Here is a 26,079-nt window from a genome sequence, read left to right on the forward strand (position 1 = left end):
CTTACGAAATTTGTATGGGGGGACAAACACCCAAGAATATCATATGATATACTCAGGAGACATAAAGAGGAGGGAGGGCTAGGATTACCAGACTTGAATTTATATTACAGAGCCATGGCGCTAGTTCGAATTTTAAACTGGCGTCATGACGCTGCAAATAAGATATGGGTAAATCTGGAAAAGACAATAGCTGGTAGAGATTTAGAAGGGGCACCCTGGATTCCAACTGCGAATAGGGGATTGTCGGAATGGACATCACCTATAACTAAAACAACATTATCAGTATGGGATAAGGTGAACGCTCTAGGTAAAATTGCGCCTATGATTTCCCCACTAGCTCCACTTGAGGGATTCCCTTGGTTTTGAACCAGGGGAGGATAAGAACTTAGAAGGGTGGGGAAGAGAAGGAGGGGTAACCTGTGCGAGGATAGCGCCATCGGGTAAATTGATCCCCCTAAAGGACTTGGTAGAGGATTGGGGGGATATTCCGATGTCTATGTGGAGTTATTTCCAAATCACAGATTTTTATAATAAAAAGTCCCTGATTAGACCTCTGAATACCCTCACTGTCTTCGAATCTTGGAACTTGAAAAGCCCAGAAGCCAAACACCTATTGTCTAGGATGTACAAGTTAATACTTAACATCAATAGTACTACAATTCCCTATTTTATCAAGGAGTGGGAGAGAGAACTAGGAGGGAGGTTTTCAACTTCACAGGTAAAGAGATTGTTTAAAACTACTCACACCTCCTCAATAAGCTCACATACTCAGGAGATGGCATATAAATTCCTGGCCAGATGGTACCGTACCCCTGTCCGCATAGCACAAAAGCTCTCAAAGGAAGAGGCACGTTGTTAGAGGGGATGTGAGGAGAGAGGCACATATCTCCACATATGGTGGACATGCCCGAAAATTAAAAAATTTTGGGAGGCAGTGGCCCCTTGGATCAGGAGGATGACGGTAAAACATATAGAATTTTCAGCATTTCATTTCCTGTTCCATGGGATGCCAACGCCGAACAAAGCTTATAAAAAGAGTATCACCCCCCATTTGTTGAATGCGGCAAAGGCACTGGTGCCAAGGTACTGGAAGAATAGTAGATGCCCAACAATGTTAGAATGGAAAAAAGAAGTAGATAAAATAATGGAGGCGGAAGAATGGGTATACAGGATTAAGGATAGACGGGAGGAATTTGATGAAATATGGAAAGCCTGGAAACAACAATCAATTGAGATAGTATAAACAGGAAGAAAGTAACTCGATAGAATAGGGTAGTTCTGATTAAAATGGGAGAAAAGGGACTGAAAATATTAGCAGAGGATGCCCGGGATGAGAATGATGAAGGGGGATTGAGGTAAGGCACGGACCTGTCCATATATTGGGGATTGGAGAGGAGCAAGGGGAGGGGAGGGGTTTGAGTTGGGGGGGGGGGGTTTCTCCGGACTAAGTCGGATATTCACATAAGAAGATGGGGGTGAGCACTAGTACACTTGTAATAGTTTCTTTTTTTTTTGGTCACAAGGGGGGAAAGAGAATATTGTTCTCGGAATAAGGGGGGGGGGGCAGAGGGAGGGGGATGAATAACATATGGGGGTTGGGGAAAGAAAGGGTAAAGGGGAATGAAGAAATAAGATGAGCACAAGGCACACTGGGAATGGGGGAAAGAAAAGGAAAATTTGGAATGTTGAAATAGTGTGAACACAAGGAAAGGAATGAAAATAGAATCACAGGGGTAACTAGAGGAGGATTGGGTTTTAAAGGCAAGAAGCAATGGTAGTGGGGAGTGTAATTTTGGAATTTTGCTTGACACTGGAAAATTTGGGGAGTGTAATTTTGGAATTTTGCTTGACACTGGAAAATTTGATGTGGGGTGTTGTGTTTTTTGTGTTTTTTTACTGCTTTTGGGGGCAGTTTTTTTTTTTTTTTTTATTTGTCTGTCCCACCTGTAGTATAATAGGTGATCTGGTAAAAGCGAAATATGTGAATACACGGATGAGAGGGAGGGGGAGAGAGGGGGGGATTAAGGGGGGAAGTATACAGATACTTAGTTATGTATATACAAAAATTTTTTTTTTTTTTGGAGGGGGGGAGGGAAATACCCAACAGAAAGTGTGTTTATATACTATGTCTACATTTTATGTAAATAGGATGAAAGGTTTTGTAATGTATTAAAGATTGGAATGTGATAAAAGTATAATAAAATATCAATTATAAAAAAAAAAAAGCTTCAATTACATAGTCTCATTCTTACCCGGGACTAAGAATGTAAGGGCTGATGCATTTTCACAACGGTTTTCCTCCTCCAAGATGAAGTCGGTTCCTTCTCCTGTGATACCTCCAGATCGCATTCTAGCCTCTATTCGCACTAGTCTCACTTCACCTTTAGGTAACAGAATTCTTGCTGCTCAGATCCATTCTCCTCCTGAAAAACCTTGTGACCACTGCTTTGTCCCAGAGAATCTTCGCACTGCTTTGCTCCAGACATATCATTCTCCCAAGGCAGCTGGTCACCCAAGGAAGAATCAGCTCATCTGGTCTATTTCTCAACAATTCTGGTGGCCTAGTCTCCACGCTGATGTAACCGCCTTCGTAGACGCTTGTTCCATGTGTGCTCAGCGTAAAACACCACGACACCTTCCAGTGGGCCAACTACAACCCATACCCAATGGAGAGAGGCCTTGGACCCACTTGTCTATGGATTTTATTGTAGAGTTATCCAACTACCAGGGCAACAGTTATTCTTATGGTGATTAACCGCTTCTCGAAGATGTCTCATTGTATTCCACTTAAGAAGTTGCCTACATCCAAAGAACTGTCATCCATTTTTGCTCGGAAGATCTTTTGGTACATGGGCTACCCAAGGTTATCATCTCGGACAGGGGTAGCCAATTTGTGTCCAGGTTTTGGCAAGCCTTTTGTGCACAGTTGAGAATTCCGCTTTTCTTCTCCTCAGCGTATCACCCACAGTCCATTTGGGCCGCAGAACAAGCCAACCAAGCCTTGGAGCAGTTCCTACGTTGCTATATTTCTGACCATAACTGGTCAGACCTTTTACCCTGGGCGGAGTTTGATTAAAATAGTGTCGCCAATCCTGCTTCCCGATTGTCTCAGTTTATGGCGAATTATGGTTTCCAACCATCCATGTTGCCTGACATATTTATTCCTCAAAGAATCCCTGCGTTAGAGGAGTGTCTCCGTTATCTCGGTTCCACTTGGGTGCAGGTCAAAGAGTCCTTGCAACATGCCAGGGATGGTTACAGACTCCATGCTGATAGCTGACACCTACTTGCGTCTTCCTACCAGGTTGGGGGGAGGGTCTGGCTGTCATCTCGTAACTTCCAACTCCATGTTCCCTCACTGAAACTGGCACTGCGGTATATTGGGCCTTTCCATATTCTCCGTAGGATCAACCCAGTGGCTTACGCATAGGACCTTCTTTCTAACATGCGTATTTCGAATGTATTCCATGTTTCCTTATTTAAAACCTTTGGTGTGCAACGGCTTCACCACCTCGGTACCACGTCCTCGCCAAGTTCAGGTTGAAAACTATGAAGAGTATGAGATGCAATTGATCATTGACTCCCATAGGTTCCATGGGCGCATACAGTACCTTGCTCATTGGTAAGGGTACGATCCGGAAGAACGCTCTTGGGTCTCATCCTCGGACGTACATGCTCCGGTCCTCCTCCGTGCTCTCCATAGACATTTTCCCCGCAAACCTGGTGCCCCTCCGAGGGGGAGGGGTCGTTAAGGGGGTACTGTCAGGGCTGGGCTCTTAGCAGCTCTCTTCTCTGTGCTCAGGCTGCTCAGCTGGCAGGTAATTGTCAGCACTCATTGATTCCCTGTGGCTCACCTGGTTATCATTATCTGCTCATCGGTCCCACCTACAGCCAGCCCCTTCTGGCTATTTAAACTGCCTTGTTCATTCCTTTCCTGCCTCTGCCTGGTCAACATATCTGGAGTTCCTCTGCTGTGTTCCTGTGAAATACTTTGCCCGATTGACGTTCCTTCTGGTTCCTGATTACTGTGTTGTCTGACTACCCGCTTTGGCTTCCCTGGCTTATGTTTTGACTACATTTACTGATTTGTACCGTTTATACCATTACATTAAAAGGTGTGATTTTTTTTTTTTTTTTTTTTTTTTTTTACTGCATTTCTGTCTGATTAATGGTTCCTGACAAGTGGTCGTAAAGATAAAGAAATATTACTGCTAGCCCCTCTGTTCTATCAATCCATCCTACACTGTGTAAATGTTTGTAAAAATCAATGCCTTTTAATACCTTATCTCAGATTTTTTTGGGGCAGTCACGTGACCTCCGGCCGCTATCCCCCCTCCAATCTAAGGGCTACAGCGGGAGGGGCTGAGATCCCCTTCTGATGTCAGCCGGGGAGGTCACGTGACTGCTGTGCTGGCCACGTAGCCCCTAGATGGGCAGGAGAGCGGGCGGAGGTCACGTGACTAGCCATAAAAGATCTGAGAAGCTATTTACAGGCATCGTTTCATACAAACATTTACACAGTGTAGGATGGATTAATAGAACAGAGGGGCTGCCAGTAATATTTCTTTATCTTTACTGCCAGCTTCTAATAGGGGGAGGGGGGGGGGGGTTGGGGGCTCACACACGCAGGAGCTGACAGGCAGGGAGGGAAGGGAAGAGAGGAGATCAGAGGATGACGGAGGCATGTAACATGACCATGGTAATCCTGGATCAACAGCCATCATGATTACCATGGTCAGTACACAGGAACAGGCAGGATGGACCAGGTTTTTTTACAGCTTAGAGAGGGAAATCTTAGCACAAGCACTGTCACAATCCTTCCTTTCCTTTTTTTTTTTTTTTTTTTTTCACTTTTTTTTTATTTTGGGGTTACAACCATAACTAATTATTTTAATGGGATGCCATAGTTTTGCTTTCATCCACCAAATTATCACTTGTTCCCAGAATAGTTGACCCAAGATGCACCCTTCTCTATTTTCTTGTGATTTCTCTTTACTGGGGAAATATTGAGTGTGTGCGCTGGGGTAAATATATACTGGAGAAAGACCAATAAATGGGCTGGAGGTGGGATCTCACTGGTAGGACATGCTAATTAATCAGTTAATTAACAAATAAGGGCTGAATCCCCCAGTGAGAAAGTGAAAAAAGCACCCAGACTTTCAAGCCTAAGGGCAGCCAAAGTAAAAAACAGAACCATGGTCTAAACCGCGTAGGTTTTTTTTTCTTCATTAGTGTTGTCTGAGGCCTTCAGGTGGAGGCTTCCTGATCCTTCTCTTTTCTCACTCACCCTTGCTCGCCATCTACTTTCTATCTTTTCACTTTGCCAAGGTCATTATCTCCATCCACTGACCATGTTTACTTGTCTGCCTTTTGAAATGCCGTCTCTAGGATTTGTTTGTGATTTTGTTCAGTCGACAACACTGTGTACCCAGCATTACACTTTTATCTATATCTGAAATTGGTTGCTCTGAGACAACACAGTCAATACCTATTTCAAACACTGAAAAATAAGGCTCTTACGGTATAGGACATTTTCTTGACCATAAAGGGATCCGCCCTCTCACCTATTTTACTCAGCAGTTGGGGATGCCTTCCTCTGACCTTTTTCGCCTATGGCAAATTATTACACTTTTTGCACACGTTACAGCGAACCACTACTGGTAAAACCACGGGCACAGCTTATGAATCAATGTTTCTGGGGTAGGTTCAGAGAGGTGGCATCTCAGCACTGTACAAACCATTTTGTATGCACACCTACGAAATTACCTCACTTCCTTGCCTGGGAGACTTGGGAGAGGAAATGGAAGAGATGAACTGGAAATATCACCCTAAGGATGTAAAGGGGAAACATGAATGTTTCTCTTTTAGAGGCGGGTTTTAAGGTGTTCTCTAGATGGTATCTTATTTCTCCAAGATATTCACGGGGTCCCTCCCCTCTTTGTTACTGGAGCTGCGGATAGGGGATACCGTGTACTATACATGATGAATGTGTACCAATATCAGACGATTCTGGATAAGAGTACATTGTTTGATTTATTCAGTGACAATAGTAAATAGTTGTCCTTTTTTAACAAATATGTGGATGGTATTCTCAGACCTTGATATTTTTTTTTAAGTTTCTTGTGGTGAACATTGCCATAGCATCTGCCTGGAAAAGCCCAGTATGGGACCTGGCTGTTGTGAGACACAAGTTGATGTGGATCATGCTGAATGAGAATCTGGCTAGCATTCACAACAATACATCATCGAGGTTCGAGAGAGTCTGAAACCCCTGGATTCAATACCTTCATCTTCTGGTGGTGATCAGTGAATCCTACCTCTTTCTTCTTTCCCGTCCTTTTTTCTCCCCCCCAGTTTTTCTTTTTTGAATCTGCCGTGAAAAATTTTTATGGATTGTATATAGCATCCTTAATATTTATCATGCCTACATTGGCTGGCCAGTGGGATGTGGGAATACCAAGCTTTACCTTTTACAGGTCCCACTCATGGGCTTGATATACACTCACTTTATTAGGTAGACCTGTTCAGTTGCTTGGTAACACAAACTGCTAATCAGCCAATCACATGGCAGCAACTCAGTGCATGTAGGCATCTAGATGTGGTGAAAGCTTGCTGAACTTGCTGAAGTTCAAACTGAGCATCAGAATGGGGAAGAAGAGGGATTTAAAGTGACTTTAAACGTTGCATGGTTATTGGTACCAGACGGGATGGTCTGAGTATTTCAAAAACTGCTGATCTACTGGGATTTTCACACACGACCATTTCTAGGTTTTACAGAGAATGGTCCGCAAAAGAGAAAATATCCAGTAAGCGGCAGTTGTGTGGACAAAAAATGCCTTGTTGATGTCAGAGGTTAGAGGAGAATGGGCAGACTGGTTCAAGATAATAGAAAGGCAAACAGTAACTCAAATAACCACTCATTACAACCCAGGTATGCGGAATACCATCTCTGAATGCACAACACATTGACCCTTGAAGCAGATGGGCTACAGCAGCAGAAGACCACACAGGGCGCCACTCCTGTCAGCTAAGAACAGGAAACTGAGGCTACAATTGGCACTGGCTCACCTAAATTGGACAATAGAAGAATGGAAAAACGTTGCCTGGCTTAAGGAGTCTCGATTTAGCTGTCACAGTCAGATGGTAGGGTCAGAATTTGGTGACAACATGAAAGCATGGATCCATCCTGCCTTGTATCAACAGTTCAGGCTGGTGATGGTGGTTTAATGGTGTGGGGCATATTTTTTCTTGGCACGTTTTGGGCCCCTTGGTACCAATTGAGCATTGTTTTAATTGCTGCGGCCTACCTAAGTATTGTTGCTGATCATGTCCATCCTTTATGACTATAGTGTACCCATCTTCTGATGGCTACTTCCAGAAGGATAATGCACCATGTCACAAAGCTCAAATCATCTCACCACTGGTTTCTTGAACATGAAAATGAGGTCACTGTACTCCAATGGCCTCCATAGTCACCAGATCTCAATCCAATAGAGCACCTTTGGGATGTGGTGGAATAAGAGATTCGCATCATGGATGTGCACCCGACAAATCTGATGGCAACTGTGTGATGCTATCATGTCAATATGGACCAAAATCTCAAAGGAATGTATCCAACACCTATGCCGCAAAGAATTAAGGCAGTTCTGAAGGCAAAAGGGGGTCCAACCCGGTCCTAGCAAGGTGTACCAAATAAAGTGGACAATGAGTGTATATTCTACCGGTCTTCATGTTTTTATGTTTGCTATATTCGACTGCATAATTTCCTACCTGTGCCTTATCTGTATAGTACAGTTCTTGCTATGTAGCACCTGTGTTGTGGACTTATCGCACTGTTTTGCTCTTCAAATCAAGGACACTTTCTATGTTGTGGTTGTTTAAAATCTTATAAACATGTTGAAAGAAAAAAAAATAAGGCTCATTGTGTGGTCTCTGATGACCGATATTTAGATGTCATTTAGATCACGTTAAAGACACGGTCAGCACACCATGAACACATCGTGCATTGACTGCACATAATCTGACCTAAACAATTCATCTTCAAAGGACTGTTTGAACTTTTTCATTTTGTTTCCGTTCATGATGCATATTTTTATGAACTGTTAAGGCTTATGCTGACATTTTTTTTCTTTTACCATGCAGGTCGCTGACCTAATGCTGAACTAGTACATGTGTAGTTTACATTTGTGATAAGAATGGTCAGTTCAAAAGTTTAAAGTTTTAAAAGAAAGAAACTAATCATCCTGCATACTAGTAAATATACAACATTTATTTTAATTTAAAAATTGTTCTGGCAGCTCATTTATTTTTTTTTTCTTTTGCATGCTAAATAAAATAGTTTGCAGCTAAACTAATCCTGTCAGCAAAACACTCCTGTCCAAGGGTGACTGCTTTCCCTCACTGTGCTGTAGCTGTCAAGGAGCAGCATTTTTACCCTAGAACAAGATTACAAAACCCTCTTCTCTTCCCCTTTTATCTGTGGAATAAGTGTAGGTGTGCTGTAGTCCTGAAAGAGAGCTGGGAACAATAAAATTAACCACTTAAGGACCAGCCGCCGCAGTTATACTGCGGCAGGTTGGCACCCCTGGGCGAATGGCTGTAACCGTGGGGGGCGCCCGTGACGCCGGAGCTGATTCGCGCGTGCCCGCTGGCCACCCGCGATCGCTCCTGACAGAGACAGAATGGAGATCTGTCAATGTAAATAGACAGATCTCCGTTCTGCCGGGGGGGGTTAGATCTCCTGTTCCTACTGTTTAGGAACAGCGATGGGTTTCCTCCCCCAGACATTCCTATCCCCCCACAGTTAGGAACACTCCCTAGGTAACACAGTTAACCCCTTGATCGCCCCCTAGTGTTAACCCCTTCCCTGCCAGTGACATTTATACAGTAATCAGTGGCTGTTTTTAGCTCTGATCTCTGTATAAATGTCAATGGTCCCAAAAAAGTGTCAGATCTGTCCACCGCAATGTTGCAGTCCCACTGAAAAATCACAGATTTTTGAATAAAATGAATAAATAATAAAATTGCCATAAACATATGGCCCAATTTTGTAGACACTAACTTTTGCGCAAACCAATCAATATACGCTTATTTCTATTTTATTTTTTTTTTATTTATTTTTTTTTTTAAATATATTGGCCTAAACTGAGGAAGAAATTAGGTGTTTTTTTTTTTTTTTAATATTTTTTGGCGGGATATTTATTATAGCAAAAAGTAAAAAATATTGCTTTTTTTTCAAAGTCGTCGCTCTCTTTTTTTTTTTGTTTATCGCGCAAAAAATAAAAACCGCCAAATACCACCAAAAGAAAGCTCTATTTGTGTTAAAAAAGGACATCAATTTTGTTTGGGTACAGCGTTGCACGACCGCGCAATTGTCAGTTAACCACTTCCCGCACGGTCAATAGCATATTGACGTCCGGGAAAGGGTTCTGTTATCCTGACTGGGCGTCATATGACGTCCAGCAGGATAACATGCCGGCGTGCGCCCATCACGAGTGCGGCGTGTCAGTCTGACACCCCGCATCTCTGATTGTGATAAGAAGCCTCTGTCAGAGGCTTCTTACCATGTGATCAGCTGTGACCAATCACAGCTGATCATAGTGTGAAACAGGAAGTGCCGGTAAACGGCATTCCTCGGTTCGCGCTGACAGGGAGAGCCGATCGGCGGCTCTCCCTGTCAGAGGGGGGGTCTGTGCTGATAATCAGCACATTGATTATCAGCACAGCCCCCTCAAATGTACCAATCACCTGCCAATCATCAGTGCTGCCTGGCAGTGCCTCCTGTCAGTGCCCATCAGTGCCGCCTATTGGTGCCCAGCAGTGCTGCATATCAGTGCCCATCAATTTTACATATCAGTGCCACTTAATCAGTGCCACCTCACCAGTGCCGCCTCATCAGTGCCTGTCAGTGAAGGGTGAAAACTAAATTTTATGAAAAAAACTAAAAAAAACAAATTTTTGTATTTTTTAGTTTAGCAAAAAATAAAACCCAAAGAGGTGATCAAATACCACCCAAAAGAAAGCTCTATTTGTGGGAAGAAAATGATAAAAATTTAGTTTGGGTACAGTGTTGCATGACCGCGCAATTGTCATTCAAAGTGTGACAGCGCTGAAAGCTGAAAATTGTCCTGGGCAGGAAGGGACGTAAGTGCCTGCTATTGAAGTGGTTAAAGCGACGCAGTGCCGTATCGCAAAAAATGGCCTGGTCATTAAGGGGGCACATCCTTCCGGTCCTTAAGTGGTAAAGTGCAGCACAGGTACACAAAATGACCTAGCATAAAAAAAAAAAAAAAAATTGCAGGTTACCTTGCTATTTATACGTTGCTTGCTGTTCTTCATTATCATTTGTAAACTAGATGTGAAGGCTATCTGTTCTAGCAAAGGGCTAAACCTTTAAGTTAGCCATAAAAGGATCAAAATGTGGCCGGTTTAGCAGGAAGCAATTGAATTTCGAATTTTCTATGGGTAGGCTGGCTGTCCCCTTTATGGATCACTGCCTTGTCGTGGCGAAGGGGCTTGTGTAATTCAGTGAAGCTATGAGCTATGCCGTGTAGGCCCAGCCAAGACGGACAGGTCACAGCGGAGAATTCTGACAAAACGTGATCCACTGGAGAAGGAAATGGCAACCCACTACAGTATCCTTGCCAAGAAAACCTCATGAACAGAAACAAAAGGCTAACAGATATGACACTGGAAGATGGGTCCCCCAGACCGGAAGGTGTCCAGTGTGCTACTGGGGAAGGACAGAGGGCAATTTCAAGTAGCTTCAGAGCTAATGAAATGGCTGGGCCAAAGCCGCAAGAACTCTCAGCTGTGGATGGTAGGAGTGAAAGGAAAGTCTGATGCTGTAACGAAGAATACTGCATAGGAAACTGGAATGTAAGATCAATGAATTGGGGCAAGCTGGATGTGGTCAAACAGGAGATGGCAAGATTGAACATTGATATCTTGGGAATTAGTGAACTGGAATGGGAAAATTCAACTCAGATGACTACTATATCTACTACTGTGACAAGAATCTCTCAGAAGAATTGGAGGTGACAAACAGATTTAAAGGATTAGACCTGATAGACTGAGTGCCTGAGGATCTATGGAAGGAAGATTGTAACATCGCACAAGACGCAGCAATGAAAGAAGAAGAAATGCAAGAAAGCAAAGTGGCTATCTAATGAGGAGAAAAGGAGACTATCCAACTAAATGCAGACTTTGAGAGGATAGCAAGAAGAGACAAAAAATGCAAAGAATTAAAGGAAAACATAATGGAAAAGACTAGAGAGCTTTTCAAGAAAATTTGAGATAACAAGGGAAAGTTTTGTGCAAAGATAATAGACAAAATGGCAAGGACCTGACAGAAGCAGAAGAGTTAAAGAAGATGGCAAGAATACACAGAAGAACTATACAAAAATAATCTGAATGTCCCATATAACCATGATGATGCAATCACTGACCTTGAACCGGATATCCTGGAGAGTGAAGTCAAGTGGGCCTTAGAAAGCATTGCTAATAACAAAGCTAACGGAAGTGATGGTATCCCAGCTAAGTTATTTAAAATCCTAAAAGATGATGCTGTTAGAGTGCTGCACTCATTATGCTAACAAGTTTGGAAAACTTCAATGGCCACAGGACTGGAGGAAGTCTGTTTACATTCCGATACCATAGAAAGGCAGCTCCAAAAAATGTTCAAACTACCGTATGATCGCACTCATCTCACACGTTAGCAAGGTTATGCTGAAAATTCTACAAGCTAGGCTTCAGCAGCATGTAAGCCGAAAGCTACCACAAGTACAAGCTGGATTTCGAAGAGGCAGAGGAACTAGAGATCAAATTGCCAACATTTGCTGGATCATGGCGAAGGCAAGGGAGTTCCAGAAGAATGTCTACTTCTGCTTTATTCACTACAGTAAAGCCATCAATTGTGTGGATAACAACAAAATGTGGCAATTGGTGAAAGAAATGGGATTACCTACCAGGCCATTTTACCTGTCATCTGAAAAACCTGTATGAAAGTCGAGAAACAACAGTTAGAGCAGGATATGGAACAACTGACTGGCTCAACGTTGAGAAAGGAGTAGGGCAAGGATGTATATTGTCACCCTGCTTATTAAACTTATATGCAGAGTACATCATGCGTAATGCCAGGATTGACGAAATAGTAACCTATGGCTGTGAAAGTTGAACCATAAAGAGGAACTGCAGTCTGCTCACATAATTTGTAATAAAAACATCTTTGCCATTCTGAAGCTTCCATCCAATCACTTAGCATATTATTTTATATATATATGTGCTAAATATGCTGCATAAATCTCCCTCCACTGAGTCTGGCTGCAATCATTTTAACTGTGCGCAGCTGAAGCTATTGCCTATTCACTTCCAGTTCTGCAGCTCTCATTGGCCCTCGTATGACTCATCCCCCCTTCCTTCCTGGCAAACTCTCAGGAGAGTTGAAGAGAGAGCTGTGCATGTCATACACCTAGGCTTTTTTTCCAGACAAAGAGGAAGTGGGCTGTATAAGGTATTTATTGGCAGAAAAAAAAAATGTTTTACTATCCAAAGTTAATACAAGGGCAGAAGGTTTAATAGATGCAAAGATGAAAACATGACTGACGTTCCACTTTAAGGAAGGCTAAACTCCTAAGAATTGATGCTTTTGAACTATGGTGTTGGAGAAGACTCTTGAAAGTCCCTTGGATGGCAATACGATTAAAACTAGTCAACCCTGAAGGAAATCACCCCTAAATATTCACTGGAAGGCTAGATCCTGAAGCTGAAACTCAAATACTTTGGCCACCCAATACAAAAAGAGGACTCATTGGAAAAGACCCAGATGCTGGGAAACATGGAAGGAAAAAGAAGAGGACGACCAAAAACAATGGAGATGGATAGAAGATTTCATATAAGCAAGCTTCGGGAGGCAGTGGAGGACAGAAAAGCCTAGCGTGCTATGCTCCATGAGGTCATGAGGAGTCGGACACGATTTGTACTGAAGTCGATCTATTGATTGAGTTTAGTGCAACCATCCTGTCTGTTGTGTGTTTGTTTTTTTTTTTTGTTTTGTTTTTTTCTTCACCAGATCACTGCCAGCAGCTACAACAACGAGCAGTGATCATTGTATTCTGCTGCCAGAACACACTAGCTCTTCGGGAGAAGTTTCCTACACTTTGAACTCCGATTTATAGCAGCTTCAACAAGCTTTTTTTTTTTTTTTTTTTTTTTTTGTTCCAGCCAAACTCCACTTCATGCTTACGGTGATGTTTTTGTTTTCAGATTAAATAAGAGCTAGGACTTGAGTGCGAATGTGCAGGGATCGGGACTGATCTGAGTTCTAAAGGTGGGGCTGATGTGCACCAGTTAATATAATAATAAATATAACTTTACATCAACAGCACAACTATGAGTGCAAAAATGGGAAAACAAACTGTATATGACTACAAAGCACTATTGTTCACTTGTCCGCCGGTTGTCTAATGCTTGTAAAAATGGCACTTAATGTGGAGAAGGTTATTGACCACTGGTCTAAAGTGTTCTCCAAGGGTATCCCAGGACAGGGATATCTCCGCCCAATAGACAGAAATTGGAAACAAATAATGACCAAAGAAACATCACTCAGTTATATGTTATATTTCATTAAAAAAATACATCTCATATATGGCATGAGGTCATGTTCTGTAAAAAAAAAAAAAAAGTACACATCAAGGCAAAAGAAAAACACAAGTGTAACTTAACAAAAATTTGGTTTTAGAAAGTTATCTTGTTTCTCTCTCCTTCCTCTCAGACAAATGCTAAAATGTATTCTAATGATTACCTTTGTGCTACTTTTTTGTAGGCTGGGTTCCACTGCCTCCTATAATTGCTACATCACAGCTATCCCAGGAGGCAGCCTGTTACTAAGCCCCAACTTTGGGATGTATCTGTGCATGCCCAGTGGATTTCCACATATGCGTACCAATGCCGTTGGGACATTATAGTGCCTATCTTAAGCTGGTGGCATTTGTGCACATGCACAGAAATCCTATGTACTGTCAGTCTCAGCCTGCTCCAAGATACCTGGAAGAAATGGGAAGCACATCTGCACACATGACCCAAGCTTTTTTTTTTCTCAAAATGGTGGCACTGCATGTACAGGAAATGACTGTTGGTGAACCACAATAAATAGCATGCTCCTACCTTCCTCCTTCCTTCCAGTCACAACATAATGTATTTGTCTCTGACTTTTTGACTTAAGGCTCAGCTCTAGGTAAACTGCTTAAAACCCAAATTAAATATATATAAGGGAGCTTAAAGTGATTGTAAAGTCTTGAGGTTTTTTTCAGATAAAATAACAGACATATTATACTTACCTGCTCTGTGCAGTTGATTTTGTACAGAGCAGCCCAGATCCTCCTCTTCTTGGTTTCCTGGCTGGAGCTCCTGGCCCCTCCCTCCTGTTGTGTGCCCCCACAGCAAGCAGCTTGCTATGGGGGCACCCGAGCCGAGCTGCAGCTCCGAGTATACATTCAGACATGGAGCTACGGCCGGGCCCCACCCCCTCTCTCTCCTGATTGGCTAACTGAGTTTGACAGCAGCAGGAGCCAATGGCGCCACTGCCCACAAATACCAGTTGAGCCTGCCAGTGAAGTCCACCTAATGCAGCATCCCGTATTAGCATGACAACAGTGCTGCACTGCTCTTGACTTCAGAGCAAAGTTGCCACTCTCATGTAGGCAGTGCCTGCTTGCACTATAAACGCATGAAAAAAACGTTGCAGAGGTGTGACAATGAGCATTTTCACTGCTGATTCACAAGACATAAGCTTGCCAATCAGCAGATGGCCACACCTAGCCCTGCCCACTGCTTTCTGGATTGACTGCACCACCGGTTTCACTGAAACCCTCCCACTCTGAGCTACCACGTCTGGGAGGGTGTGTGACACAAATGAAGATGGGTATGGCACAGTCATGAAAGATGAAGAGTATTGTTTTTGTAAACTTTACAAAGCTTGTGCATCAAATATTATCTGGATTGGTACGTACTTTTTTTTTTTTTTTTTTTTTTTTAATACTGTCATACAGGAGCCTTTAGTTGTATTTTAAGTAACATTTAGAGGTCTTGTCCTTTTACCCAGCCTGCTGGAGAGTAAAAGTGGCAACAGCAGACTGATGAGCTCATCCCTCTATCACTCTGCTCTCTTCTCCTATCTGCATATTCCCCTGTTGGCACATAAGCATTGCACCACAGCTGACTGGCTTCATGCTTTGCTTTGTTGTTTTCCAAATCCTGAGCTCTGCTGCACAGGGACCCCATAGCAATGTGTTTGATTGAATGAATGGGTGCGTACGCAGCTGCGATTCCCTTATCATGACAACCTTGTCTTTTTAATATTGTTTGATGGTTATTCACTGACTTTTTTGCTGTTGTGTGATATTGATGGTGCGTTTTTCTACAATAAAATATTTTTATTCAACCGTGGTGTGCCACTAAAGTGACCTTCTTGGTAGGCCTCCTTCCTTTAGTTTATACAGGGACCCCATAAGGCTGACACCGGGTCAAATTAAGGAACGTGTACTGCTTGCATTTAAAGGGGTTGTAAAGGTAAAATTTTTTTTTTTTTTTAAAATAACAAACATGTTATACTTACCTTCACTGTGCAGCTCGTTCTGCACAGAGTGGCCCCGAACCTGGTCTTCTGGGGTCCCTCGGCGGCTGTTTCAGCTCCTCCCCGCAAGCATTAACCACCTTAATGCGAGCTCCCTCGCATGGTGGTTAGTGCTTGCGGGCGAGCTCCCGTGATACAGCCGGCGGCTATAGCCGCTCACTGTATCACTCGGCCCCGCCCCCCAGCGCGCCGCGTCATTGGATGTGATTGACAGCAGCGCGAGCCAATGGCTGCGCTGCTTCCAATCCATCTACTGTAGCCAATCAGCGGCCAGAGTGAGCGGAGGAATAGATGTCGGGAACGAGAAGCTGACTTTCGAGGCGTCAGGTAAGTAAAACGGGGGGGCTGGGGGCGGCGGTATTGTCAGAAGTTTTTAAGTTTTTTAAGTTTCACCTTAATGCATAGAATGCATTAAGGTGAAAAAATTTTTACCTTTACAACCCCTTTAAAAAAACACATTTAATGCATGAATAAATACAGAGCTGCATTGTGTGTCTCTTATATCTGCCCGAAGTTCATCTTTAACTATATTCGTCATATGTCCACACCCAGATCTCCAAGCCCTTGATGAAGTGGCTGTCTCTAATGGCATGCCAGCTGTTGGAGCAATATAAAGATACCAATCTCATTGTTGTGGCTTAGATTCCACCACCCAGTTTATGCCCTTCCATTATGTCATGCCATGCTTGTATGTCCTTGTTAACACAATATTTATGTGCTGTAATCTCAGGACCCCAGCATCCTGTTTTGCAGAATGTGAGGCCAGCTCTAGACATTCCTTGATATCAACATCTTCAGCCCCCCTCTGTTTATAGAAATGCCATGGTACTTGCTTCCTTTCTTAAGTTCTCAGGTGCCAGTCAAATAGTGAGAACAAGTGATTAAAAAAAAACAAAAAAAACCTGGGGGAAACCAATGACTTATAGCATGGAATATATTCACGTAACTTTAAAGGGTAGCTCCACTTTCATGCAAAAAAATAAAAATAAATTATATAGTATATACAATTGCAACACAAGTCACATTGTAATTGAATGTTTTTAAAAATTGCCTTTCCTTTTCAATCTGCAGCTCTGTAATTTTCTGCAAATGCAATGCAATATGGTTACCTGGAGATGTTTTGTACACAGAATGTGTACAGAACGCCCCCCAGAAACATAATTTCCTGCTTGTGTGATTGGCTCACTGATTTTCCCAGAACTCTACACTAAGATACAAGTCAGATTTCTGGCATCCCCTGCAACAAAAATGTCATTTTTGGTGAGATACTGCCAATAGGAACACGTCTAAGAGGATGCAGACCCAGCAGCTTTCATAATTAGAGCTCTACAGCTGCAGCAGATGGTTGATAATTATGAAATCACTCCCATTAGACTCGTTGAGCACAAAAGAACAGAGGATCAAACAGTGATTTCTTCAGAATAACAAAAGGTAGGAATCTGCAACAATATTTGTTAAAATCCTTGCAATGTACATAGATCACCCAGAGGGGAATGTTATTTTCTCAACAAAAGTGGAGTTACACTTTAGTCCTCTTTCTCACGGATGATCCATTCAGGTCCGCCTGTCAGTTTTTTAGGCAGACCTGAACATACGCTCCATAGACCATACTTTTCCTTCCAATTCACAATTATGTGCCACTTTGTGTTGGTCTATCTCACAAAATAGTAAATAAGTAATATTGTGCTAAGTGCATATAGAGTAAATTAAATTATGTAAGTGACATGGATAATCCATGACCGACAGCAGCTCTCACAATAATATACACTTCATAACAAAAATTAAATTCAAAATGTGTAGCGCTGTCAAACCATGACCTTAATAATCAAAGTGCAAAAAAAACATCTAAGGGGAAAAAAAAAAATATATGATTAATAATAGTCCAAATGTTCCCAATTCCACATCCATAAAGTGAACTCAAAATGTGTGCTGCTCCAATGTACCATTGGTGAAAACACCCAGTGCTCCCCACAGGATAAGTATATCTGCTTAGTAGATTTTTAGACCTTCCAGGGTCTATCTGTGCATTAGTGAGCTTTCACCCCTCACTATGGGCTCAACTGCATCCACTACCCAGCCTGCTTAATTGGATTCCACAGGTGTATATTCCACAGCTATCATCAGTTAAGGAAACTCCAGAGTCCGGTCACACATTCAGCATATGAAAGAGGAAGATAAACTCACAGAAGATCTGCCTCACAGAAGAAGTCCCATTGGACGAAACGTACGTCAGGTTAGGCAGGTAGCAGCGGTGACGTCTGAACACTCGTGGAGGGTGCTGGACAAACGAATGTTTCCATTTTGAGCCTAATCTTATTGTTTCTATTGTAAGTACAACTTTTAATAAACTCCTGTGTGCTTTTAAAAGAATGTTGCGCAATGAGTTTATCTTCCTCTTTCATATGCTGAATGTGTGACTGGACTCTGGAGTTTCCTTAACTGATGATAGCTGTGGAATATACACCTGTGGAATCCAATTAAGCAGGCTGGGTAGTGGATGCGGTTGAGCTCATAGTGAGGGGTGAAAGCTCACTAATGCGCAGATAGACCCTGGAGGGTCTAAAAATCTGGTAAGCAGATATACTTACCCTGTCTATCCTGTGGGGAGCACTGGGTGTTTTCACCAATTGAACATTGGAGCAGCACACATTTTGAGTTCTATCTCACAAAATCCCAATAAAATACATTTACGTATTTGGTTGTAACATGACAAAATGTGGAAAATTTTTAAGGGGTATGAATACTTTTTTAAAGCACTGTATGTACAACTGATGGAGATGACAGATGCATGTGCGTGCCCATTTGCCTGCAAGGAGACCATGCCACTCCCTTGCTGAGCAGAGAAAGCAGTAGGAGACCCTGTCACGTGAGCGTTTTGATCAATGCAGGTATCACACCTTGTCTGAAAGGCATAGACTCACACTTTATTGGCCTTTCAGGTCAATATTACTATCGAGGCTCACCCTGAGCATTGATGTCTACAAAGAGGCTAAAGGAGATCAGAAGTAATGACATGCAAAAATATTATTTGGATTAAAACATGCAGGTTGTCTGATACACATGGCTTTAGCAAACCCAATGTTAATTAGTTAAGTTTACAATTACTTTAATACAGATTATTCTAGGAAATCTGAGAAATTCATATACAAGAAAAATCTCCAGCTTGCAGATCAGATAGTATGAGAATGCTGCACACTGATATGGTCACCTCTGCTTTAGTGAGGTGCAGTCTTTGACCACTTGAGCTCTGGAAGATTTTACCCCCTTTATGACAAGGGCATTTTTTTGCTATTCAGCACTGTGCTACTGTAACTGGCAATTGCAAATGTCATGCAACACTGTACGCAAATTACATTTCTATAATTTTTTTCACACAAATAGATTTCTTTTGGTGATATGTGATCAACAGTTTTTTTTTGTTTTTTTTTTGCGATTTATAAACAAAAAAAGACTGAAAATTTTGAGGGGGAAAAAAAAAGAAACACAATATTTTCTACTTTCTGTTATAGAACATATCCAATAAAATCAGATTTCATCATACATTAATGCCAAAATAAAATATATTCTGCTACATGTCTTTGGTAACAAAAAATCCCAATAAGAGTATATTAATTTTGTTTGAAAGTTATAGCGTCTACAAACTGTGTATGTATAGATATACAGTATCTCACAAAAGTGAGTACACCTCTCACATTTTTGTAACTATTTTATTATATATTTTCATGTGACAACACTGAAAAAAATGACACTTTTCTACAATGTAGTGAGTGTACAGCTTGTATAACAGTGTAAATTTGCTGTCCCCTCAAAATAACTCAACACACAGCCATTAATGTCTAGACTGCTGGCAACAAAAGTGAAAATTTCCAAATTGGGCCCAAAGTGTCAATATATTGTGTGGCCACCATTTTTTTCCAGTACTGCCTTAACCCTCTTGAGCATGGAGTTCATCAGAGCTTCACAGGTTGCCACTGGAGGCCTTTTCCACTCCTCCATGATGACCTCACGGAGCTGGTGGATGTTAGAGACCTTGTGCTCTTCCACCTTCCGTTTGAGGATGCCCCACAGATGCTCAATAAGGTTTAGGTATGGAGATATGCTTGGCCAGTCCATCACCTTTACCCTCAGCTTCTTTAGCAAGGCAGTGGTCGTCTTGGAGGTGTGTTTGGGGTCGTTATCATTTTGGAATACTGCCCTGCAGCCCAGTCTCCAAGGGAGGAGATCATGCTCTGCTTCAGTATGTCATAGTACATGTTCGCATTCATGGTTCCCTAAGGGTCCTTTCACACTGGGGCGGTCAGCGGTAAAGCGCCGCTATTGTAAGCGGCGCTATACCGTCGGTATGCGGCCGCTAGCGGGGCGGTCCCCCCCCCCACTAGCGGCCGAGAAATGGTTAAAAACCACCGCAAAGCGCCTCTGCTGAGGCGCTTTGCCAGCGGTATAGCCGCGCCGTCCCATTGATTTCAATGGGCAGGAGCGGTATACACTCCGCTCCTTCACCGCTCCGAAGATGCTGCTAGCAGGACTTTTTTTACCGTCCTGCCAGCGCATCGCTCCAGTGTGAAAGCCCTCGGGGCTTTCACACTGGAATGAAAGCAGCGGCACTTTCGAGTCGGTTTGCAGGCGCTATTATTAGCGCAATAGCGCCTGCAAACCGCCCCAGTGTGAAAGGACCCTAAATAAACTGTAGCTCCACAGTGCCAACAGCACTCGTGCAACCCCAGACACTCCTACCACCATGCTTGACTGTAGGCAAGATACACTTGTCTTTGTACTCCTCACCTGGTTACCGCCACACACACTTGACACCATCTGAACATAATAGGTTTACCTTCTTCTCATCAGACCACAGGACATGGTTCCAGTAATGTCCTTAGTCTGCTTGTCTTCAGCAAACTGTTTGCGGACTTTCTTGTGCAACATCTTTTAGAAGTGGCTTTCTTCTGGGACGACAGCCATGCAGACCAATTTGATGCAGTGTGTGGCGTATGGACTGAGCACTGTCAGGTTGACACCCCCCCCTTTCAACCTCTGCAGCAATGTTCGCTGGCAGCACTCATACGTCTATTTCCCAAAGACAACCTCTGGATATGACGCTGAGCATGTGCACTCAACTTCTTTGGTCGACCATGGCGAGGCCTGTTCTGAGTGGAACCTGTCCTGTTAAACCGCTGTATGGTCTTGGCCACCATGCTGCAGCTCAGTTTCAGAGTCTTGGCAATCTTATAGCCTAGGCTATCTTAATGTAGAGCAACAATTATTTTTTTCAGATTCTAAGAGTTCTTTGCCATGAGGTGCCATGTTGTACTTCCAGTGACCAGTATGAGCGAGTGAGAGCGATAACACCAAATTTTTGTTTAGAAACCTTTTTGTTTATTGACTTATATGAAATGTACAGTCTTGTGACAATATACATCATAGAATTGACATCAAGAGTATATCTTTTATAACAAAAATAAAGAACAATTTTGAAGCATACAGAAGAGTCATTAGAAAATACTGATCAGTTACTGTCTAAAATAACAAATCTATAAAGAAGCAGGGCAGGGGTATACATGAGAGTATTGTTCATGTGAGGCATGGTAACTTAAACTGGTATTTAGTCCTGTGATGGCAAAATATTCCTATGGGTTTTCCACGCTTCCCATCTACGCTCAAACAGGTGAATTTTATCCTGTAGGGTATACAGAATCCTCTCCATTATTATGACCGTATCAATTCTGTCTAGAATGGAGGATAGGGGTTCTACGGGGGGCTTCCAATGAAGGGCAATAGCCCATAATGTGGATACGCAAATAGTGTGTATAAGACATTCCTCCTTGCAGAAGATACCTGGGATTGATGCTCCAGAGAGACACATTGAGATTGTGAGCTGTAGAGGAGTACCCGAAATTGCAGAAACAATAGCAGTCACTTTCTTCCAGACTGGAGAAAGTAGCCCACAATCCCAAAATATGTGTTTAAATGTACCTAGGAGCTGACATTCCCTGAAACATAGTCCAGACCTTCCTGGGAAGATGGCCTGGAGTCTGGAAGGAGTATGATGACACCAAATTTAACACACCAGCTCTCCATTCACACCTGAGACCTTGTAACACTAACGAGTCACATGACATCGGGGAGAGAAAATGGCTAATTGGGCCCACTTTGGACATTTTCACTTAGGGGTGTACTCATTTTGTTGCCAGCGGTTTAGACCTTATTGTGTGTTGACTTATTTTGAGGGGGCAGCAAATTTTCACTGTTATACAAGCTGTACACTCACTACTTTACTTTGTAGCAAAATGTAATTTCTTCAATGTTGTCACGTGAAAAGATATAATAAAATATTTACAAAAATGTGAGGGGTGTACACGCTTTTTTGAAATAATGTAGGTAATTATGCCTGGACATGCCATCCCCCTGCAGTATAATTACTGTGACAGGTCGACAAGTGATTCAAAATTCAAACATTTGCCTAGAAGCCTGGGATGGTGCCCCTGGAGGTACAAAGTTGGGAGTAAATTTCTCCCTACCATAGTTATTGGATTCCAAAAAAGCACAAGGTCGGACCCCTATTCTTTCTCTGGAAAGCCTGTGAATCTGAGATTATAGCTGTTCAGCCTGTTCTCCATATCTTCTGATTTTGCTGCTTAGATAGAATTTGGAGGTGACGTTGATCAGACACATGCTGCAATGGAGTACACTGGTCTTCCATACCACTAATCCTAGTCTTTCTTTATCCACCTGGGCATGTAGTTTGTGTAAATTTTGGCACACCAGAGAAATATCAAGTTTAACCTCCTCTATTTTAATAGTTGGTGTACTTTGACAAGTTGAAATATCCTCTAGTATCCTTAAGGCACCAGATGGAGTGCAAACCTACTGGGTCTCCAAGTCCCCTGGCAAAACATATCCAGTTTAGCTGTCTCATCCAGAGCAGGCTTTGGTGGTGACATATCAGGATGAGCACATGAGGATGATCCTTATTAAACACTTTGTGCAAAACATGTTAAAATTTCTTGTTTGATGTTTATCTGCCCATCTCACTACATCTTCACAATAACCCTTGCAGTCCAGCAAGACAAATAAGGGAATGAAGCGGTTTTATTATACTGGAATCTTGTTAAACACCCTACTCTCGATTGCTGATTATCTGGTGATCCTGGTACACCACTGTTGGTGATGCTGAAACATCCCTCTTGTTGCCTGTCACATACAGGAACCCTGGTTTAAAAAAAAAAAAATGCCAAAACGATTTTTAACAGCCACCAGTCAGATTCAAACCTTGTTTGCACCACTTTGGAGATATTTACTTTAGAAGTGGCCAGTAACATCCCTAACTCCTGCGCATGCATCATGTGATGTCATCGCGGCTTGGCCATTCATAGGGCTGAAGCCCACGAACCCGGAAGGAAGACTAAGTAAAGATGGTAGCGCCTACAGCAGTGACAGCTGCTTGAGGGCCTCGCTTTTAGTTTGCGGTGCATATTAACATATTATGACTCAAACTGCCCAGGGCAATATTTTTATAAATTTTTTTTTTTTTTTTTTTTACGGCGGTCCACTACCACTTTGAGCCCTACAGCGTGAACAAGAGAAATCGCTTTATTCCTCTGTCCAGGCTAAACAGCAGGGAGAGGGGAATCTCCCAGGCAGCTGTTTTATTCAGAGGGTGACTTTATCTGTTCGGCCTACAATTTTTAATTTATTTATTTATTTTTTGATCTTTTATCTGAGTTGTCAAGCCGGGTAGTACCAACAGGGCTACCCACGGCTCAAACGTTGACTGATTCAGCAGAAATCAGACGACATTCAAGCCATGTATGGCTAGCACTGGTAAATGCACTCTTGCTGTTCCTTTTACTGAACCTAAGGTGGGCTTTTTGTTGTGACTAATGTGAATTATGTGGAACTTAGATCAAGGTCAATTGAGTGAAATTTCTGATTTTAATTAGGCTGCAGTGTGCTAGATTGCATCAGTAGGTCACTTATTGATCACCCTTGTTGCCCTATTTGAGGAGATAAAATTAATTCTTTTTTTTTCTTTACTTTTTTTCTTTCTTCCCAGGTATACAGAGTAGTCAGTATATGTGTGGGGAGCCCTCCAGAAACTTTTACCTGGGAGTTCAGAGACAAGGAGAAGACTTATCACAAGATTGGGCCTTTGACACCCCAGGATTTTTACAGGGAGCATGTTAAACCTCTTTACAATGTGGAAGACAAGGTACTGTATACTTTTAAGACATTTGAAGGTTTATAAAATACTAGTGTGAGGCTAATGTATGTTTCTCATCAATTTAAGGGACACTTGAAGTCCTAACCCTTAGGATTATGTTGTTGCTGACATGAGGGTTGGACACTGACAAAAAAAACTAAAAAAACTGTAGGCCAGCCCAGGATTATTATTATTATTATTATTTCTATTATTATTGTGATTTATTTGTGCTATTTTTTTTTTTTTCATCAGTCATAACTCTTCTCTACATCGCTGCTGGACATTTTGTCTTCTTTCTGTTGCAGTTATTTTGGTTTTTAGAGTACTGCACCCGAAACCTGCTGGACTAGACATTGTAGCATCATCTGAAAGTGACCTTTGGGCACTGGGTATTGCACGAAGCACTCGTCAGACTCTGTTCTGGTAAATTAGCTGCAGAGAACTTCCCAGGTGCAAAGCCACTGGCTTTGGTTTAGCGCTTGCCCTATATCTGAAGATTCAGTTTGTGAGTGGGCCAGTTGGGTCGAGCACCAGGAGCTGCATCATTTGCATAGGTCGCATGGCAACATGTCTAATTTTAGACATGGGGGGGGGGGTAGTGCAGTCTCTCTCTACCGAGTACCCCCCCACACACACACACTCAACTTCTACTAACAACTTTGGGGCTGCTTCCAGCGCTCCTTCTGACAATGTCCATGTCTACAGCCCGGGGTCTTTTCGCCCTTTTATCTGGGTCCTCTGTCCTTTCAGGTGTAGTCTTTACAATGGTCATACAAGACTTTATGGCCCAAATAACTCAGTAATTGCTTACTCCAATCACATAGGCCACAAGCTCGCTCCCGTGCCCTCTTCCGCAAATTTTTATATCTGATTTGCCCATGACCTTAGTGGCTTCTCATCCATTGGTAGCAAAGACTGTGATTCTGAGTCTCTTCAGTCCTTGACTGATGAAAATACCCCAGAGGAGTCGCAGTCTACTGCTATTACTCCAAAATTAAAGGAAACTGTTTTGGCACTTGATAACAGTGTTATCACAGTGTGCACCAGTCTGAAATTAGAGAATCAACTTGTTTTTACCATTGCTGTTTCCAGCTTTTGGTCATTTAAAACCCTTTTTTTTTTTGCAGCCGCTTTTCCAACTTTTCTCTGTGGATTTATTAACCAGACTGAGAACTTATTTTCTCCCCCCATGCATTATTTTTCATTGTATTTATTTGGTAAGAATTTTGTACAGAAGTGATCCATTTCTGCTGTGGATCCAGCCATGTCCCACCTTTTAATATTGCGCTTACTGTTCCGGCTGAGCACGTACTTGTCTTTAAGGACCCAACCCATAAGCGGTTGGAAGCCCTTTCTTAGAGCTCTGTTCTCTCTAGAGGGTTCTGCCCTTCACCCAATCATGGTTGTGGCTTTACTTGGTTTGTCCAATGAGACATGGTTAGACAATTAAAAATAAATGAACCACTGCTGTGGTGTTAAACTTCGGCTGTGACAGTTTGCTGCGCTTATGCATAGGGCCTTTGGCTAAAGTGCTGACCTGCGGGAAAAAAAATGTCGGATCTGCAAGGTCATACAGAGACGTCTCTACAGACTAGATCTACTGGTTGCAAGAGTAGCCATCCACATCAGTGGAAGAAGCCTGTGGAACAGACTACAAAGCCTTCTCCCTCTCTGACTGTTAAATGTCTCTTTCATTTCTCCACTCCCTTGACCTCCATGTCATGCTTGGCTTCCCACATGGTCTATCACTAAAAAGTTGCTAGGTCTCCTAAGACAAGCTTCCTTGGTATAAGAGAGTGACCCTGCTTTCCAAAGCGGGTGGACGTTGGTTAATGCGGATACTTGGACAGCTTGCATTTACGACAATTGGGTGCAGGAGGTGGTATCCTAGGGCCACAAACTGGAGTTTTGCTCACTGTCCCCTCCTCAGTTTCTCATCTTGAAACTTGTGTTACTATACAGATTAGCAGATCTCTTTCATGCTCTGTTGGGCCTTCTGGATTGAGCTGTCATTGCCCCAGTTCCGGTGGCAGAACAGTTTCAGGGGTTTTACTCCAACCTATTCACCAATGCCAAACCGAACAGGGGCATTTGCCCAATCTTGGATCTCAAAGCTCTGAATGTCTGCATTTGGGTCCAGAAATTCTACATGTGGGCCACCAAATATGTTATTGCCTCTCTTCACCAGGGAGACTTTCTGCCTCCTGTGAACATTAAGTATGCTTACATTCATGACCATACAGCATATTTA

At 42.6% G+C, this 26,079-nt stretch overlaps 1 protein-coding gene across 1 annotated transcript in view; it reads left to right on the plus strand.

Annotated features, from left to right (window-relative positions):
- BLMH (bleomycin hydrolase) overlaps positions 1-26,079 on the plus strand; it is a 116,620-nt gene that overhangs the window by 56,250 nt on the left and 34,291 nt on the right. The window contains exon 7 of the mRNA XM_073616845.1: positions 23,682-23,837. Within this exon, the coding sequence (XP_073472946.1) occupies positions 23,682-23,837 (156 nt within the window). The remainder of the gene's footprint in view (positions 1-23,681; positions 23,838-26,079) is intronic.

The sequence above is a fragment of the Aquarana catesbeiana genome, linkage group LG02 (genome assembly GCF_042186555.1).
Source record: "Aquarana catesbeiana isolate 2022-GZ linkage group LG02, ASM4218655v1, whole genome shotgun sequence".
In the NCBI taxonomy this organism is placed as follows: domain Eukaryota; kingdom Metazoa; phylum Chordata; class Amphibia; order Anura; family Ranidae; genus Aquarana; species Aquarana catesbeiana.